Source organism: Geotrypetes seraphini, chromosome 18, assembly GCF_902459505.1.
Source record: "Geotrypetes seraphini chromosome 18, aGeoSer1.1, whole genome shotgun sequence".
Lineage (NCBI taxonomy): Eukaryota > Metazoa > Chordata > Amphibia > Gymnophiona > Dermophiidae > Geotrypetes > Geotrypetes seraphini.
The window spans coordinates 2,041,329-2,061,288 of record NC_047101.1 but is presented as its reverse complement, the minus strand read 5'-3'; the positions used below and the strand labels follow the sequence as shown (position 1 = coordinate 2,061,288).

The 19,960-nt window shown below is 45.6% G+C and overlaps 1 protein-coding gene across 1 annotated transcript; it reads right to left on the bottom strand.

Moving 5' to 3' along the window:
• Positions 1-4,430: 4,430 nt before the first annotated feature.
• On the bottom strand, positions 4,431-18,632 carry THOC3 (THO complex 3). The gene is made up of 6 exons (XM_033927222.1): positions 18,106-18,632; positions 10,355-10,514; positions 9,713-9,917; positions 7,940-8,101; positions 7,481-7,581; positions 4,431-5,114 (listed from the first exon to the last, which is right to left on the bottom strand). Exons 1-6 carry the CDS (start codon positions 18,625-18,627, stop codon positions 4,951-4,953), a joined length of 1,314 nt encoding a protein of 437 aa, XP_033783113.1. The 5' UTR covers positions 18,628-18,632; the 3' UTR covers positions 4,431-4,950.
• Between the last annotated feature and the right edge of the window lie 1,328 nt (positions 18,633-19,960).

The window sequence follows — 19,960 nt, the reverse complement described above, 5'->3', positions numbered from 1 at the left end:
TTCAGAAAAAATTAATGCCAGTACTGGGCAGACTTGCACGGTCTATGTTTGTATACGGCTGTTTGGTTCAGGATGGGCTGGGAAGGGCTTCGATGCTGAGATGGTTTAGATGAGCTGAAGTGAGCTCTGATGGAGACTTCAGTAGATGGAACCTAAGCATAGAACCCAGCACAACTTTAGGTTCTGGCCCAGCAATAGCTAAGAAGAAGGAAAATTTAAATTAAAACAGTAATTTAAAGAGTGGCTAGGATTGAGCAGACTGGATGGACCATTTGGGTCTTTATCTGCCGTTATCTACTATGTTACTATGTAAAACAACTTCCGAAAAACCTTACAATTCTTAAACAGATAAGTTTTAATAGCTCTTCGATATCCTAACAAATCAGTCAATCTCACTGAGGAAGGTAATTTAGTCCAAAGGCAGATTAGAGAAAATGAAGTCTTGAGAATGAGCACATTCCAAACAGAAAGATCTAGCAGCAGAAAACGCCTCCCACATTGAAATTTCAACATACAGTGAGAAACACAGATAGGGTGCTAAATTACCAATCTATCTTTTTTAACCACCTTACGATCACTAGATATGATCATCCCCCAACGTTCCTATCTTCAGCAAAACGGCTAACCTTCTGCAGTTATCACTTATGACAATTTAAAGAAGCAGACTGGTAATTCTCCTATCCTTAGCACTTCCCAGCCCAACCCAGAACTTGCAGGAGGTTGAATCCATTAACGTTTCCTGGGCTGCATATCCAGGCGTTACCCTTTTTCTAAAGGGATGCTCATCTTCATCTCCTTCTTCAAGTTGTTTGTTCTCAATGGAATCTGAGATGGATTCAAGCCTTACAACTTTCTCCTAAAAATAGCTACAATTGAAAGGCCCTTACCTTGAAAACTGTCCAATAGAGTCCTGGAGCTTCACACGCTTTCCTGTACAGATCCCTTTATCTGATTTATAGAAGCTGTAGTCTCCATTTACAGGTATTCATTTGTTCTCCCAAAGGTGGTTTCCACTTTCCACATCTGTCTGTCAGTCAGTTGAATTGCCTTCTTTTTCCAGGGATGAATATGGTGCTCAGTTTTCTTTCCCAAGACTCTCGGATGTCAAGAGTACCGATGAGATACTTACTGTGCAAGACCAGAATAACCCTGAATTTCCTCTACACTCCTGAGATCATATACTAATCATTTCATCCCAAACCAACTAGAAAGTCACCAACGATATCCACACATCACAACTGTTCAACTCTCATTTCTGACTTTGAGGCTGGCTGCTCCCAGGAGAGCAATTAGAATTTCAGTGCTGGTCTCTTGGCCACAGCAAAAGGTTTTACAAGAATGAAGGATGGAATTTGCTTTGTATTTAAGTTATCCCAACATTTCTTTGGCATGACAATACATCTACAAACTTTGAACATGAAAGAGAGAGTATCATGCATCATTAGACTGGCACTTCCAGCTTTAAGTCTGAACAGTGAGGCATATACAGTGGTACCTTGGATTACGAGCATAATCCGTTCCAGGAGCATGCTCGTAATCCAAAATGCTCGTTTATCAAAGTGAGTTTCCCCATAGGAAATAATGGAAACTCGCTTTGATAGGTTCCCCCCCCCCGAGGCCAGCAGCACTGCTCCCCCCCCCCACGAGAACCGGCATTGCTCCCCCCGAAGGCCCCCCCCCCCCGCGAACTGGCACCCCCCCGGCGCCATCGGGCACCCCCCCCCCGCCGCGACCTGAAGTCCACCCAACCCACCTGAACCCTCTTCTTACTTTGCTGTAGCCTCCGCAGCAGCACCGGCACCAGCATGTCCTGTGCGTGGTGCCGGTGCCTGAAGATCTGCTTCCTGTGCTGGGCCTTGAGAGTACACGTTCGACGTGAACTCTCAGGCCTTGAGCATGCGCACATGCTCAAGGCCCAGCACAGGAAGCAGATCTTCAGGCACCGGCACCACACATAGGACATGCTGGTGCCGGTGCCGCTGCGGAGGCTAAAGCAAAGTAAGAAGAGGGTTCGAGTGGGTTGTGGGGACCTCAGGTTGCAGCGGGGGGGTGCCGGATCGCGGGGGGGGGAGGGTGCCGTTTCGCAGGGGGGGCGCTCGCAAATCGAAGCGCGCTTGGTTTCCAAGGCGCCGATTTTGCGAATGTTTTGCTCGTCTTGCAAAACACTCGCAAACCGGTGCACTCGTAAACCGAGGTACCACTGTATAAGCAGTGCTGATACTGCCCTCTAGTGACCTCTAGGAGTGGTGAATTCTCTTGAACAGCTCATGAGAACTAAGGAGCAGAGGGTGAGAGGACCTGCTCTTCTACAGTGCAATGCTCTGACAATAACCCAGCTGGGAAAAAGACCTGTAACCCTACTACTACTTATCACTTCTATAGCGCTGAAAGGCATATGCATTTATAGATGGTCCCTGCTCGGAAGAGCTTACAATCTAACTTGGACAGACAGACATAACATAGAGGGTTGGAGATGTAGAACCCAAGGTGAGAGGAGTTAGGAGTCAAAAGCACTCTCAAAGAAATGGGCTTTTAACCGGGCCTTGAACACTGCCAGAGACGGAGCCCTAACATGTGCCAGAGTGAATCCCCTTACACTTAAGGTTCATCCTGCTTGCAACACAATGCATCAATGGAATCCAAAAGGCTGCTTTACCACCGAACCAGCAATTTTAAATCATAATAATAAATAATAATCAGTTTATATACCACAAGGCCAAAAAGTTCTATGCGGTTTACAATAGTTAAAAAAAACCAATAAAAGAAGTTGAATAGAACTAAGAGTTAAAAGCCAATAATTAAAGACACTAAAATGATCAAAATAGTGCATAACAACATTTTTACAAATTAGCTGTCTAAATACTTCGAAAACAGATATGTTTTTAGATGTCTCCTAAATTCCCCATAAATGTCAGTAAGCAAAAGCAATTGTTCTAAATCCTTACTCCATAACACTGCTTGATAGGAAAAAAGATTTTGATGAAGTTTTTTAAGTTTACATCCTCTTAATAGGTGGAAAAACAAAATTCAGATGTGAGTTTCTCTTATGTCTGTTGGTTGCAAAAGAGAAAAACTCAATTATATATTTGGGAGCTAAATCAAACAGAAGCAACCAAACTTAAACTTCACCTGCGCCTCCATTGGCAGCCAATGCAGTATTCGATCGGAGGGTGTTACGTGATCAAATTTCTTCAACCTAAAAATCAGCCTGACCGCCGCATTTTGTACTAATCACAATCATTGCATATTCTTCTGGGAAACTGCCAAATAGGCAATATTGCAGTAATCAAGCTGGCTTAGTATAAGAGACTGTACCAAAACAATGAATGATTAAACATCAAAATACGCCCAAAGAGTAAAGAAACCCTTTCTGACCAAAGAGTCCACCTGGTTCTTCATAGTCAAGCCCTGGTCCAGTATTATTCCCAAAACCTTAATGGTAGATTGAATAGGATAGCTGAAATTATTTATATGCAATCATTACTTAAAAATTACCATCTCTGGCTAAAAACCAATGAGAATGCCGTGTGCTCTAGCAGGAAAACACTCTGTTTCTATAAAGCAGCAACCCAAGAAAATAAGGAAATCTACGTATTGCAGCACAATTCTTATGTACAGGAAAGAGAAAATAAAAGCCAGAATCAATGCAGATACCTTCTCAACTTCCCTACACGGTCAACTTCATTTGACAAAGTGAAAGGTCCCTGCAAGTCCTTCTCATAAAGGGAATCGAATAACAGGATTCAAACAGCATTATCTTATCCAAATAACAAACTGAATAAGCCTCTTTACAGGGACCTGGAGGAAAAGTACAAGTACAGCACTGAATTGCACTCCCAGAACGTCCGGGTGCTGCTGCCGACTTGGATACGGCCTGGCATTAGCTATCTGGGTCCAGCAGTGGTCAAAGTCCCAAAGTGTAGAAGAGTACAACACACCTTACCCGTATCTTGAGAGGCCCCTAGACCTTGTCCTAAAGCTCCACTAAACACATTTGTTTGGGTCAGCATACACATCGGCATGCTGTGGAGTGTCTGGGCCAGGAACATGAGCTATAGTTCCCTTTTCTTCACACTTCTTGCATTTTAATGCTTAGGAACTGCCATGCTTGTCCACCTGGATGGAAGGGGGATATATTAGAAGGCTAAATAAATTAAGTTACCACCACTGAAACCTTGCTGCTGAAAGTTCCCTGGGAAACAGCCAGCCTTGGCTTCTGTGGCAAGTCAAAATTCCCAGATGCCCAGTTATTCAACGGGTTCTTTGATGCTGCTGTGAACCATCTCAGCACAACCCGTATCACAGGGGGCATGCTTCAAGATTATACAGGAGTTCTGGAAAATAAAAATTAGGCAAAGAACAGAGAAGGAAGAGAAGAGAAGGAATGTGAAGAAATGTGCTGTTTAAAAAACACACACAAACACACAGAGTAAATTACAAAGCAAAAAAACATTATTGGTTGGTGTTTTAATTTTCCATCCTTGACCTGTGGTATAGGACAATATCCATCAGGCATGCCATGACCTTGCCAGCCAATCAAACAGCAAAATTCATGATATGAGGGTGCAGGTGATAAGATCTAGATAGCTGCCATCATGTGATGTAAGCAAGTATTCCAGTCACCTTCTCCTTTCTTCATTTTCACACAATTCATGCTCTAAGTGGCTAATTACAGAAGCAGGCTGCATGCATAGTTCAGAACAGTTCCATGGATGGGCAAAATGATGCCTCAAGTAGCCACAGTCAAATAGGATGTTTCCAAATCTTAGGCAGCCTTAAAACACAAATTATACAACAGGAAGTTTCTGATTATACATCTCCGCTTAAGCAGTCCCAGCTCTTTGCTCTAGCCACTAAGTCACAGCTTTTCTTTACAGGTTAAAAGCTTTCTAGCACTTTCTGTCACTGGTACCGAGGATCCCAGATCAAACAGAACCATTTCCCATGCTGTCAGGAGTCATTTGGAAGTCCAAAGAGCTTCACAGTGCCGGCCTCTCGACTGCTATCATATTTCCCATCTTTGTCATCACAAGCAAATGCCAGCAGAGGTCTTTTGGGGTGCCATGCTACTGTGAATGTGGGGGACTCGCACTGAACTTCATACAGCTTTTCACCTAAATCAAGTAAACAAAATACCAAGCAGATTAAATCCTGCCAATCTCAATTGCTCTGTGTCCTTCTGAACTGAAGTAAGAAGGATCAGCAATTTTCTGCAATAGGCCAGGGATCAATACTGTGGCACATTTAAATACATTTGAATTTATTTATTTATTAAAAAATTTATATACCGCATACAACTATGCGGTTTACATATCACATACATAAAATCTTACGTTCCCTGCGATTTCCACATATAACATAGACATAACTAGACAACATCATTAACATCGCCCTGATATAAAATGTTGATATACCAAGTCCAATCAGATTTCAACAATTAAGGAAGCAAAAAAAGCATTAGATCAAATGATCCATTCCATGGTAGATGACAAAACCAATCAACATATACAGGCAAAACAAATCAAATCAAATTCAAATACATGTAATTCAGAAGTGCAAACGAGCTTTAAATCATACATTACTGTCAGAGTATTCTGAAGATATTTTCAGATGGAATAAGCATTAGCATAGAAAAGCATGAGCAAATATTTGCATTTTCTGCATTTTCTTAAAATGTATCCTATTCTTTTGTTCTTCTATTGATTTACATAGCTTTGTAAACCATTTCCTGATTATTTTTGCTACTGAAAACAAATGTGTCTAGGCATTTCCAGCATTTATAATCCATTAAAATACAAAAGCAAGCAAGGATGGAAACTATCTGTGTATTCTGAAGGATCTCTTGATACCAGTGTTGGGGAGAAGAGGAAAATTATGAACAAAGGAATGATTGAGGAGGAGAAGAAAAAGAAAACCGATTGGCGAAGGGGAAAAAGGAAAAGAGAAGGCGCTTCCTCCCCAGGGCTCTAGTCCTGCTTTCCCTCACCACCTCCTAGGGCTCCCCTTTTCCCTCCTATCTCATGCCAATATCCATCCACACCCTCCACAACTCCCCATCCCCTCTTCCTAAACTGCACTAATCAGGCCAGTCATGAGCCACAATCTTATCCTCTGCCACCCGGGATCCCTTTGTTGCTTTGAACTGGGCAAAACAAAGCAACAGAGGCAATGGCTGCATCCTAGTCACCCATTTTACTCTTATGGTCAATCAATCAGCACAAGCAGGCAAAAAAGAGATAGCTGAGGGGAGATATGATTGAAATCTACAAAATCCTAAGTGGAGTAGAACAGGTACAAGTGGATCGATTTTTCGCTCTGTCAAAAATTAGAAAGACTAGGGGACACTCGATGAAGTTACAGGGAAATACTTTTAAAACCAATAGGAGGAAATATTTTTTCACTCAGAGAACAGTTAAGCTCTGGAACGCATTGCCGGAGGATGTGGTAAAAGCGAATAGCATGGTTGGTTTTAAGAAAGGTTTGGACAAGTTCCTGGAAGAAAAGTCCATAGTCTGTTATTGAGAAAGACATGGGGGAAGCCACTGCTTGCTCTGGATTGGTAGCATGAATATTGCTACTCCTTGGGTTTTGGCCAGGTACTAGGGATCTGGATTGGCCACCATGAGAACAGAGCTACTGGGCTTGATGCACCATTGGTCTGACCCAATAAGGCTATTCTTATGTTCTTAACTGCAAAGGTGTGCACCAAGGAGCTACTGCTTCTCCCAGCCAGTCTGACTGATGATCACCTGTCACAATCCTGTGTGGAGCCACAGCTTACAAAAAGCACAAGACTGACTCACACAGATTAAAATACCATCGCTAAGAGCACACGGCATGTGGAAAGAGAAGACGCACAAGAAGATATCTTCTTTTTTAAAGGCCCCTCTGCCACAAGAGGCCATTCGCTGAAAATCAGGGGTGGGAAATTTCATGGCGACACCAGGAAGTTCTTCTTCACCGAAAGGGTGGTCGATCGTTGGAATGAACTTCCACCTCAGGTGATTCAGGCCAGCAGCGTGAAGGATTTTAAAAGGAAATGGGATACACATGTGGGATCTCTAGGGGGGTAAATTCAAGGGGGTAGGGTTGTTGGAGTGGGCAGACTTGATGGGCTGTGGCCCTTTTCTGCCGTCATCTTCTATGTTTCTATAATCATCATGCCAGCCTTATACAACACCCTGTTACTATAGTGCTGCTTCCCCTCTGCTATTAAACAGGGGTCACACCACTCACACTTACTCCTGCAACAATCCCCAGTAATCCAACAGAAGCCCGCCCACTTGTAAATATCTCTGACCATGCTCCTCACTCCCGTCTGCATCACTCTACCAGGAAATGTCCCACCCACTCGGACATTTCTCTAATGCACCCCGCTCATGTCTACAGCAGTCCCTATTATTCCAGAAGAGGCAAGCAATTGGAAGGAAACCAATGGGTAAGAGGGAAAAACAAACAAATATATAAAAGGAACCCATACCTGTCTCCACTTCAGCAATGTCAATGAAATGATCTTCAGAGGCAGATGCTAACATTTTGCCATCATGACTGAAGCTTAATGTTCTCACGGGCCAATCCAGTCTGTCAAAAAAAAACCCAACCAGAAAATACGATTATTCCTCTTACCCAGTCATTTGTACATCTCAAACTTAGTAAGTGCTTTATAGGGTCAAGAATGCTCCTGGCAATCTAATACTGTAGCAAAAATCACTCAATTTTCAATATATTTTCAGAGTTTGCAAGGGTGAACCTATTGCTTTCTTTCTCTTGAGTATGCTTGACACCAAGAGCCAAATGGATAGCAATACAACAGTCAGGCAATTAAAAAAAAACAAAACCCCACACACACACTAGGAGATTGGCTGAATACCCCTTCCAGCAAGCAGCGAAAGTATATAGGTAAAGCAGCAGACAGAATTCTAAACTTAAGTCTGAGCACCTGGAGAAACAGCGTACGCACACCAGCTCATCCACATCCCATAGGCTCACCAGTGCATCCGCACTGCCCGTGGCAAAGTACTTCCCTGTGGGGTCAAACTTGATGCAGATGCAGTTGGATGGGTGAGCATTGATCGACTGAACTGGCTTCAGTTCGGGATAGCTGTGGAATCCAAAGACAGGATGTTACAAATCTAAAGCCTTTACAATTTTAAAGAACACAACAGCAGATGAAGTTTGAAAGGTCCCTTTCCCTACCCTACTTCAGCATCTCAGATCTCTGGCAAATTCTCTGTGCTTAACCCAGGCTTTTTCCTATTTTAGTACTCATTTATAACCATCCTCTCTGCAATGAATCTGCTCCATATATTCACCAGCCTTTCTGAGAAGAAATGGTTTCTGTTACTGCTGAGTCCTCTCACCTTATGATTTACAATTTCCTTTCCAGAATACAGAACTTAGGTTTGTCCAGCATCTAAGCAGGCAAGTCACAAGACTTTTCTTATTAACTCAAAATCAAACTAACAGATGGTCAGAAATGGGAACAACTGAAGTGATTAAAATTGCAGATGATAGAACTTTCAAAAAAATTACAAAGACTGGGGGACACTCCAGTAAGTTACATGGTAATAATTTCAAAACAAATAAGAGAAAATGTTTTTTTTTATACAAAGCTCTGGAACTCATTACTAGAGGATGTGGTAAAAGTAATTAGTACATAAGAATTTCAAAACGGTTTGGACAAGTTCCTAGAGGAAAAGTCCATAAAATGCCATTAAAGATAGACAGAAGAAAAACCAAGACTTACCCCTAAGGTCATAACAAGATTCCATTCTAGATTTTGGGCTCTACCAGGTACTTGTAACCTGGATTGGTCAATGTTGAAGAAAAGTGAGCTGGATACACCTTTGGTCTGACCTGGTATGGCAATTCTTATGTTCAAGAGGCTGCAATAATTATAGCGACTAGAAGTAACACAGTAAACCAACAGCTAGGTCTGTCTAGCAGCTGTGCAGGATACCAGTGGTAGGGCAACAGTCGAATTAGTATTGTATAGTTTGCCATTTAGAGATCTTTCTAGGGAATCTTGTATATGTATTTATCCAAATAGTGGTATACTAAGGAGAAATACAGAAAACATCTTGGGCTTAGTGACAGCTACGAGGAAGTGTCCTTAGTAGCACGGCAAAATAAATGGGCAGACATGGTAGAGGATGGCAGAAAGACCAGTGCACCTACTATATACTGCAGAGTTCACTTGGCTTTCAACTTCATAATTACTTAAGGCGTGTACTTCAACACATCCATGATCCTGCTGTGCAAATTAAGAGGTCCCTCCACGCCACACAGAAAATCTGCTGGAGCTCCCCCCACCCCCAAACAAATGAAGCAGCCTGACTATGTTGGGACTTATGGACATTAGAGAGGCTCTAGAGATGGTGTGTGATATCAGAGGGACCAGGTGGAGGTTGTGGAGACAAAAATGATGGCAGAATTAAAAGACATGGAATAAACCCAGACGATCCCTATATAGCAAAAGAATGGAATCAAGCAAAACTTAAATGATCTTCACTCTTTAGAAATAACAGAAGGGCTCAAACTCACAGAGCTTTAGGCCCCTAACTAGGCAGACTAGAGAGTAAATGACAGTATGTTATTTTGTTTTATTGTTCTTTGACAATATCAAGTAAATTAATCAAATCAAGATAAGGAACAGAGGTGTTAAGGCCGGTCCTAGAGGCAGCACATCCCGTTAGCCACAAACGCTGCTTACCTGAGGATATTGATACATCCGTTACCATTAGTCAAGAAGAACAAATTGTTGTCATTATTCCAGGAGATTTCATTCACCTCAAATTTGAACTGCTCCTCAGCTTTGGAGCGGTGTGTTTTTGCATCAATGAATGTGACCACATCATCTTTGTTTCCAACAGCAATGGTCTGCCCATCAGGGCTCCAGCATATGTTAATGTTTTCTCCTGGAATGAGAACAAAAGCTTTGAATCTTCCAACAGGTTTTACACAAATACAAAAGCCAGAACAGCACAAACACCAAATCAAGTTCTTATTTTTCTTCCTGTTTCTATTTCTCGAAATAGCTACGTGTATTCCGAAGCGCTGAAAGCAGAACAACCTAATTAGATCATAATCAATCTCAGAGAGAGAACCAGTACTGAGAAGTTTAACAATTACACCCTTATAATAATAAGAGTCTAATAATAGCAGCATAGGCTTAGCACAAAGATCCATACCACAGTTACTGAAAGCAGAGACTTAATCCCATGAAATAAATGTGACATTATTACTGCAAAATGCTTCAAGCTTATATATCAGGCAGCAAATGAGAGATGTAAAAAAAATTAACAGACTTTAGCTTTAAACTGAGCTGTTTCCCATGCACAAGTGTACTGCTCACCCTTGGTGTTGACTGTGGCAATACACTTGGTGGTTCTCACATCCCATATCCGGATGGTTTTGTCTCCTGATGCTGTAACAAAGAGGTCAGGGCTGGTCGGATGCCAGCACAGCTGATCCACACTGTCTCCGTGCCCACGGTAATTGGCATTTTCCTTTACCTGTAATGAGAACATAGAACATAAGAAGCGCCTCTGCTGGGTCGGACCAGAGGTCCATCGTGCCCAGCAGTCCGCTCGCGTAGTGGCCCAACAGGTCCAGGACCTGTGTAGAAGGCCTCTATCTATACCCCTCTATCTCCTTTTCCTTCAGAAAATTGTCCAATCCCTTCTTGAACCCTAATACCGTACTCTGTCCTATCATGCCCTCTGGAAGCGCATTTCAGGTGTCCACCACCCGTTGGGTGAAGAAAAACTTACTAGCATTGGTTTTGGTTTTTTTTTTAATTCTTTATTCATTTTTAAACTTTCATCAAGTGTACAAAAATTCAAAATAAACACTATTAATTAGACCACTTGAACATCTTATCATTGTATCCTATAAATATAAATGCAACCCTCCTCCCCACCCTCCCTCTAAGCCCATTATTCATTATAAGATCATAAACCCTACAATTGAAACCCTCCCCCCACCCAACACTAAGTGGTGTATAATTAATAGAAAAATGGCATTTAATCATGACAAAAAGATGTTAATGGCTCCCATATTTTAATGAAATTTTTATACTTTCCATTCTGTACCGCCACGCCCTCTGGAAGCGCATTTCAGGTGTCCACCACCCGTTGGGTGAAGAAAAACTTACTAGCATTGGTTTTGAATCTGTTCCCTTTCAACTTTTCCGAATGCCCTCTCGTTCTTGTAGTTTTTGAAATTTTGAAGAATCTGCCCCTCTCTACTTTCTCTATGCCCTTCATGATCTTCTAAGTCTCTATCATATCCCCTCTAATTCTCCTCTTCTCCAGGGAAAAGAGCCCCAGTTTCTTCAGTCTCTCAGAGTATGAAAGGTTTTCCATACCTTTTATCAAATGTGTCGCTCTCCTCTGAACCCTCTCGAGTATCGCCATATCCTTCTTAAGGTACGGCGACCAATATTGGACGCAGTACTCCAGATGCGGGCGCACCATCGCCCGATACAATGGCCCGATAGTTCTTTCGTTCTGGTTGTAATACCCTTCATAATTATACCTAGCATTCTATTCGCTCTCTTAGCGGCCACTGTGCACTGTGCCGTCGGCTTCATTGTCATGTCCACAATTACCCCAAGTCCCTTTCTTGGGTACTCTCACTCAATAACATCCCTCCCATTATATAGCTGAGTGAGTGAAGGTGATTGGTAGTTGTACGTGTGCTGGGGGGTGCATTTAAATTAATTTGAGCACTTCTATTCTGCTTGATGAAAAGTAGTTTGAAACAAAAATCCAAAGGAATGGTACAGCTTAGGAGGTGAGGAACTTATCCGCATGACAGAAGAACGGGACTTGGGTGGGATTGTATGTGGCCAAACAGGTTGAAAAGTGATGGCGAAAACTAAAAGGATGCTAGGGTGCATAGGGAGAGGTATGGCCAGTAGGAAAAAGGAGGTATTGATGCCCCTGTATAAGATCTCATTTAGAATATTGTGTACAATTCTGGAGGCCGCACCTTCAAAAAGATATAAAAAGGATGGAGTATACTGTGGAGGAAAGGCAGGAGAGGGAGATATGATAGAGACATTTAAATACCTACGTGATATAAATGTGCATGAGTCGAGTCTCTTTCTTTTGAAAGGAAGCTCTGGAATGAGAGGGCATAGGATGAAATTAAGAGGTGATGGGCTCCGGAGTAATCTAAAGAAATACTTTTTCAACAGAAAGGGTGGTAGATGCATGGAACAGTCTCCCGGAAGAGGTGGTGGAGACAGAGACTGTGTCTAAGTTCAGAAAAGCCTGGGATAAGCACGTGAAATTCTCTTAGAGAGAGGAAGAGATAATGGTTACTGTGGATGGGCAGACTGGATGGGCCATTTGGCTTTTTTTTTTTTAATCTGCCATCATGTTTCTATGTATTTTACAAACATTTTCTTAATTCACACAAACCTCCTTTTAAAAAACAATATAAATCATGTACTCAGTAAGGGCCTGAATCTGCAAAGGTTGGCAAAAGGTAGACTTTGGCAGGTGCCTCACTTAAGTGTTTTGTTTTTAAGTAGTGTGTTTTCACATGCTCTCCAGGACTGGTGCCTAGCAGCACTTAGTGATGCTGAAGCCCAGAAGTAGATGTGTTTAGGGGCAGCACCGGACTTCGATATGACTAGGCGCCTAAGGCCAGTACTGGGCAGACTTGCAGGGTCTGTGTCTGTATATGGCCGTTTGGGGAAGGATGGGCTGGAGAGGGCTTCAATGACTGGGAGGGTTTAGATGGGCTGGAGTAGGTTTTAACGGAGATTTCGGCAGTACCGGGTAGAGCTTTGGATTCTTGCCCAGAAATAGCTAAGAAGAAAAAATTTAACAAATTTAAATTGAATCAGGTTGGGCAGACTGGATGGACCATTTGAGTCTTTATCTGCCGTCATCTACTGTTACCACTGGCTATGATTCTACAAGGACCCTGTAAAACCCTGGCCTACATTTTTGGTGCCTATATAAAATTTGTTCTTTCCCCTTTCCCTATGTTATTATCCTTAATTGTTCTCTCTTTCTTTACAATTGTATTTCTCCCCACCATCCTATTGTTCCATGTATGTAAAGTTATGTCATTAAGAGTTTGTTAACTGGACCCTATTTTAAATATTATACTGTTTAACGCTTAGAATTTATGACTAGCGTTTTATCAAATTTTTAATAAACTTGATTCTGTAAACAGTGCCCTAAATCTCTAAACACTAAATACATAAAATTTCTGAACGCCAGGTTTTTACAGATTGGCTAAAACTTTCATAATTCAACATAACAATAATGTTCATTGACAAGGAGTTCCAGAGACCTTTCCAGATATAGCTGTATTCATAGTTTGTCAATTGTGGCAAAATGTAGATATCAACTGAAAAAAACAAACAGTCTGACATCCTGGACTATCTAAGGGCTCTTTTTGGTCTGGCCCTCCACAAAAGCCAAAGTACTTTCAGCAAGGAAGCTGTAGCATCACCAAAAATCAGTTTAGCTGCTTCATTACGCATAATTTGAATCTTTACAACTGTTTACCCAGGAGCCCTAAATACACAATATTAAAACAAATAAAAGTTCATAATAGATTGAATAACTACAGGAAAAAGAGAAGGACCCAGAAAGTACATGATAGGACATAACAGCTTCAACTTGCATAGACATTGTTAATCCCGAGTCCATCTAAATAACTGAACTCTTATCACAATAGAAACCTGCCCAGCAGGTCTGAAATGCATTGCCAGAGGATGTAGTAAGAGCGGTTAACGTAACTGGTTTTAAAAAAAGGTTTTGGACAAGTTCCTGGAGAAAAAGTCCATAGTCTGCTATTGAGACAGATATGGGGGAAGCCACTGTTTGCCCTGGGATCAGTAGTGTGGAACGCTGCTACTCTTTGGGGATTCCGTGTGGAACGCTGCTACTCTTTGGGGATTCCGGGTGGAACGCTGCTACTCTTTGGGGATTCCGCGTGGAACGCTGCTACTCTTTGGGGATTCCGCGTGGAACGCTGCTACTCTTTGGGGTTCCAGAATGCTGCTACTCTGTGGGGATTCCGTGTGGAACGCTGCTACTCTGTGGGGATTCCGCGTGGACGATTGCTACTCTTTGGGGTTCCAAAATCTTGCTACTCTCTGGGAATTCCATGTGGAACGCAGCTGCTCTTTGGGGATTCCACGTGGAACGCAGCTGCTCTTTGGGGATTCCGGGTGGAACGCTGCTACTCTTTGGGGATTCCGCGTGGAACGCTGCTACTCTTTGGGGTTCCAGAATGCTGCTACTCTGTGGGGATTCCGTGTGGAACGCTGCTACTCTTTGGGGCTCCAGAATATTGCTACTCTTTGGGGATTCCGTGTGGAACGCTGCTACTCTGTGGGGATTCCACGTGGACGATTGCTACTCTTTGGAGTTCCAAAATCTTGCTACTCTCTGGGAATTCCGTGTGGAATGCAGCTGCTCTTTTGGGATTTCGCGTGGAACACAGCTGCTCTTTGGGGATTCCGGGTGGAACGCTGCTACTCTTTGGGGATTCCGCGTGGAACGCTGCTACTCTTTGGGGTTCCAGAATGCTGCTACTCTGTGGGGATTCCGCGTGGAAGGTTGCTACTCTTTGGGGATTCCACATGGAAGGTTGCTACTCTTTGGGGATTCCACATGGAATGCTGCTACTCTTTGGGGATTGCACGTAGAACGCTACTACTCTTTGGGGATTCCGTGTGGAACGCAGCTGCTCTTTGGGGATTCCGCGTGGAACGCTGCTACTTTCTGGGAATTCCATGTGGAATGCAGCTGCTCTTTTGGGATTTCGCATAGAACGCAGCTGCTCTTTGGGGATTCCGGGTGGAACGCTGCTACTCTTTGGGGATTCCGGGTGGAACGCTGCTACTCTTTGGGGATTCCGGGTGGAACGCTGCTACTCTTTGGGGTTCCAGAATGCTGCTACTCTGTGGGGATTCCGTGTGGAACGCTGCTACTCTTTGGGGCTCCAGAATATTGCTACTCTTTGGGGATTCCGTGTGGAACGCTGCTACTCTGTGGGGATTCCGCGTGGACGATTGCTACTCTTTGGGGTTCCAAAATCTTGCTACTCTCTGGGAATTCCGTGTGGAACGCAGCTGCTCTTTGGGGATTCCGCGTGGAACGTAGCTGCTCTTTGGGGATTCCGCGTGGCACGCTGCTACTCTTTGGGGTTCCAAAATCTTGCTACTCTTTGGGGTTCCAGAATGCTGCTACTCTGTGGGGATTCCGCGTGGAACGCAGCTGCTCTTTGGGGATTCCGTGTGGAACGTAGCTGCTCTTTGGGGATTCCACGTGGAACGCAACTGCTCTTTGGGGATTCCGTGTGGAACGTAGCTGCTCTTTGGGGATTCCGCTGGCACGCTGCTACTCTTTGGGGTTCCAAAATCTTGCTACTCTTTGGGGTTCCAGAATGCTGCTACTCTGTGGGGATTCCGCGTGGAACGCAGCTGCTCTTTGGGGATTCCGTGTGGAACGTAGCTGCTCTTTGGGGATTCCGCGTGGAACGCAGCTGCTCTTTGGGGATTCCGTGTGGAACGTAGCTGCTCTTTGGGGATTCCGCGTGGAACGCAGCTGCTCTTTGGGGATTCCGTGTGGAACGTAGCTGCTCTTTGGGGATTCCGCTGGCACGCTGCTACTCTTTGGGGTTCCAAAATCTTGCTACTCTTTGGGGTTCCAGAATGCTGCTACTCTGTGGGGATTCCGCGTGGAACGCAGCTGCTCTTTGGGGATTCCGTGTGGAACGTAGCTGCTCTTTGGGGGTTCCGCGTGGCACGCTGCTACTCTTTGGGGGTTCCAAAATCTTGCTACTCTTTGGGGTTCCAAAATGCTGCTACTCTTTGGGGATTGCGCGTAGAACGCTGCTACTCTTTGGGGATTCCGCGTGGAACGCAGCTGCTCTTTGGGGATTCCGCGTGGAACGCAGCTGCTCTTTGGGGATTCTGCGTGGCACGCTGCCACTCTTTGGGGTTCCAAAATCTTGCTACTCTTTGGGGTTCCAAAATGCTGCTACTCTGTGGGGATTTCGCGTGGAACGCTGCTACTCTTTGGGGATTCCGTGTGGAACGTAGCTGCTCTTTGGGGGTTCCGCGTGGCACGCTGCTACTCTTTGGGGTTCCAAAATCTTGCTACTCTTTGGGGTTCCAAAATGCTGCTACTCTGTGGGAATTCCGCGTGGAACGCTGCTACTCTTTGGGGATTGCGCGTAGAACGCTGCTACTCTTTGGGGATTTCGCGTGGAACGCTGCTACTCTTTGGGGATTCCGGGTGGAACGCTGCTACTCTTTGGGGATTCCGCGTGGAACGCTGCTACTCTTTGGGGTTCCAGAATGCTGCTACTCTGTGGGGATTCCGCGTGGAAGGTTGCTACTCTTTGGGGATTCCACATGGAAGGTTGCTACTCTTTGGGGATTCCACATGGAATGCTGCTACTCTTTGGGGATTGCACGTAGAACGCTACTACTCTTTGGGGATTCCGTGTGGAACGCAGCTGCTCTTTGGGGATTCCGCGTGGAACGCTGCTACTTTCTGGGAATTCCATGTGGAATGCAGCTGCTCTTTTGGGATTTCGCATAGAACGCAGCTGCTCTTTGGGGATTCCGGGTGGAACGCTGCTACTCTTTGGGGATTCCGGGTGGAACGCTGCTACTCTTTGGGGATTCCGGGTGGAACGCTGCTACTCTTTGGGGTTCCAGAATGCTGCTACTCTGTGGGGATTCCGTGTGGAACGCTGCTACTCTTTGGGGCTCCAGAATATTGCTACTCTTTGGGGATTCCGTGTGGAACGCTGCTACTCTGTGGGGATTCCGCGTGGACGATTGCTACTCTTTGGGGTTCCAAAATCTTGCTACTCTCTGGGAATTCCGTGTGGAACGCAGCTGCTCTTTGGGGATTCCGCGTGGAACGTAGCTGCTCTTTGGGGATTCCGCGTGGCACGCTGCTACTCTTTGGGGTTCCAAAATCTTGCTACTCTTTGGGGTTCCAGAATGCTGCTACTCTGTGGGGATTCCGCGTGGAACGCAGCTGCTCTTTGGGGATTCCGTGTGGAACGTAGCTGCTCTTTGGGGATTCCGCGTGGAACGCAACTGCTCTTTGGGGATTCCGTGTGGAACGTAGCTGCTCTTTGGGGATTCCGCTGGCACGCTGCTACTCTTTGGGGTTCCAAAATCTTGCTACTCTTTGGGGTTCCAGAATGCTGCTACTCTGTGGGGATTCCGCGTGGAACGCAGCTGCTCTTTGGGGATTCCGTGTGGAACGTAGCTGCTCTTTGGGGATTCCGCGTGGAACGCAGCTGCTCTTTGGGGATTCCGTGTGGAACGTAGCTGCTCTTTGGGGATTCCGCGTGGAACGCAGCTGCTCTTTGGGGATTCCGTGTGGAACGTAGCTGCTCTTTGGGGATTCCGCTGGCACGCTGCTACTCTTTGGGGTTCCAAAATCTTGCTACTCTTTGGGGTTCCAGAATGCTGCTACTCTGTGGGGATTCCGCGTGGAACGCAGCTGCTCTTTGGGGATTCCGTGTGGAACGTAGCTGCTCTTTGGGGGTTCCGCGTGGCACGCTGCTACTCTTTGGGGGTTCCAAAATCTTGCTACTCTTTGGGGTTCCAAAATGCTGCTACTCTTTGGGGATTGCGCGTAGAACGCTGCTACTCTTTGGGGATTCCGCGTGGAACGCAGCTGCTCTTTGGGGATTCCGCGTGGAACGCAGCTGCTCTTTGGGGATTCTGCGTGGCACGCTGCCACTCTTTGGGGTTCCAAAATCTTGCTACTCTTTGGGGTTCCAAAATGCTGCTACTCTTTGGGGATTGCGCGTAGAACGCTGCTACTCTTTGGGGATTCCGCGTGGAACGCAGCTGCTCTTTGGGGATTCCGCGTGGAACGCAGCTGCTCTTTGGGGATTCTGCGTGGCACGCTGCCACTCTTTGGGGTTCCAAAATCTTGCTACTCTTTGGGGTTCCAAAATGCTGCTACTCTGTGGGAATTCCGCGTGGAACGCTGCTACTCTCTGGGGCTCCGGAACGTTGCTGCTTTCTGGGGCCTCGTGGCCTGGTCTATCTAGTCGGGCCACTGGGCTGAGCCAGTTGACGCTGCAGTTCCTCACCAGCCGGTCCTTGTCCAGCACAAACACGCTGGCCGTCTTGTCGAAGGAGCCCGAGGCCAGTCTGCGGCCGTCGCAGCTCCAGGCCACCGAGTGAACCTTCGCGCTGTGCGCCGGGAACTCGCGGCTTTTACTGTTGCCACGGAAGTGGCTCAACATCTCCAGCATGTACTGCGACGCCATGGCAACGGCAGGGGGCGTGGTTCGGAGGGCGCGAGGGGGAACCGGCGAGCGCGAGGCTTGGGGGAAGCGTCTCGTTCTCAACGTGCTGGACGTAGCACTCGCCGTTGCGGTCACGTGGGCTGCCGTCTCGCGGAAGAGCTCGATAATGCCGCGCAAAATAAGCTCCGCCCCGGAAGGAAAGCGCGAGAGCTCCTGGGTCGCGCGCAGCTCCTCCGGCGATGTCTGCGCCGGAACCCGGAAGGAGGCGGCCGAGGCGCCAGGCAGGGGCCGGGAGAGCGGCTCTGATGCGGAGGCGGCGCAGAAAGAAGAGGAGACCATGGCCGACGCTGAGCCCCTCGTCATCGTCATCTCGGACACGGAGGCGGTGAGGAAGCGCCATTTGCACCTCTTGGCTCAGGATAGCCCTAATGAATATGCATGGAGCTAATTTGCATGCCTGGCACCTCATGCATATTCATTAGGGCTATCCTGAAAAGCCGACTGGCCTTTTGGAAGAAGAAAAGCGCTTCTCACAGGCTGCTTTAATGCACTGAGCTTTCATTCCATAGAGCAGGGCTGTCAAAGTCCCTCCTCGAGGGCCGGAATCCAGTCGGGTTTTCTGGATTTCCCCAATGAATATGCATTGAAAGCAGTGCATGCAAATAGATCTCATGCAGATTCATTGGGGAAATCCTGAAAACCCGACTGGATTCTGGCCCTCGAGGACCGACTTTGACACCTGTGCCATAGAGCAGGGCTGTCAATCCAGTCGGGGTTTCGGGATTTCCCCAATGAATATGCATTGAAAGCAGTGCATGCAAATAGATCTCGTGCATATTCATTGGGGAAATCCCGAAAACCCGGCTGGATTGCGGCCCTCCAGGAGGGACTTTGACACCTCTGCAATAACCACCCCAGAGACCTAGAAAAGGGTGAGAGAACCAGGAAGCAAAGTTTTAATAAGACATCACAACTGGGGTATTGTGAATACACCAGTAACTCAAATTCCACTGGCCACTACAGAATAGTCCATTCAGCAAGACCTGGGACTGCATTTATAGCAGGGGTGTCAAAGTCCCTCCTCGAGGGCCGCAATCCAGTCAGGTTTTTAGGATTTCTCCAATGAATATGCATAAGATCTATTTGCATGCACTGCTTTCATTGTATGCTAATAGATCTCATTGGGGAAATCCTGAAACCCCCGACTGGATTGCGGCCCTCGAGGGGGGACTTTGACACCCGATCTATTTTCTCTATCCAGTGGGTTGGCCACTGTTGGAAACAGGATACTGGGCTTGATGACCTTTGCCAATAGGGCAATTCTTATCTTCAATTTTTGAGTGATTGCAGCAGTGTTTCAGTGACCAGACTGCAGAGTATTTTTTGGGAAGAGTTGCAGAAACTTCACACTATTGGGCAGACAGGATGGACCATTTATGACTTTATCTGCTGCCATTTACTGTCTGACAAAAGAGTAAAGCAAGCAGGGTACTGAAATGTTCTCAGCCCAAACAAGAAGCCATGAAACTTACAAGTTATTCCACATATTCACCCCAAGTTCAACAAACTTTGCGCCCTGCTTGCCTTGTTTGTAACAGTCAGTTACAATGGTCCATCCAGTCTGCCCAATAGGTACATTAAAAATTCACGGTAAATTAAAGTGTCTTTTTCATTTGATATTTCTGGGCCATAGACT

Bases quoted from the DNA above. Each gene is read 5' to 3' on its own strand.
- THOC3 (XM_033927222.1), bottom strand. From the start codon at position 18,627: ATGACGAGGGGCTCAGCGTCGGCCATGGTCTCCTCTTCTTTCTGCGCC. The intron at 10,515-18,105 runs GTGAGGAACTGC...TTCTCATTACAG, and splicing joins TGCTGGACAAGGACCGGCTG to GTAAAGGAAAATGCCAATTA. The intron at 7,582-7,939 runs GTGCTCAGACTT...TTTTTTTGACAG, and splicing joins TGCGTACGCTGTTTCTCCAG to ACTGGATTGGCCCGTGAGAA.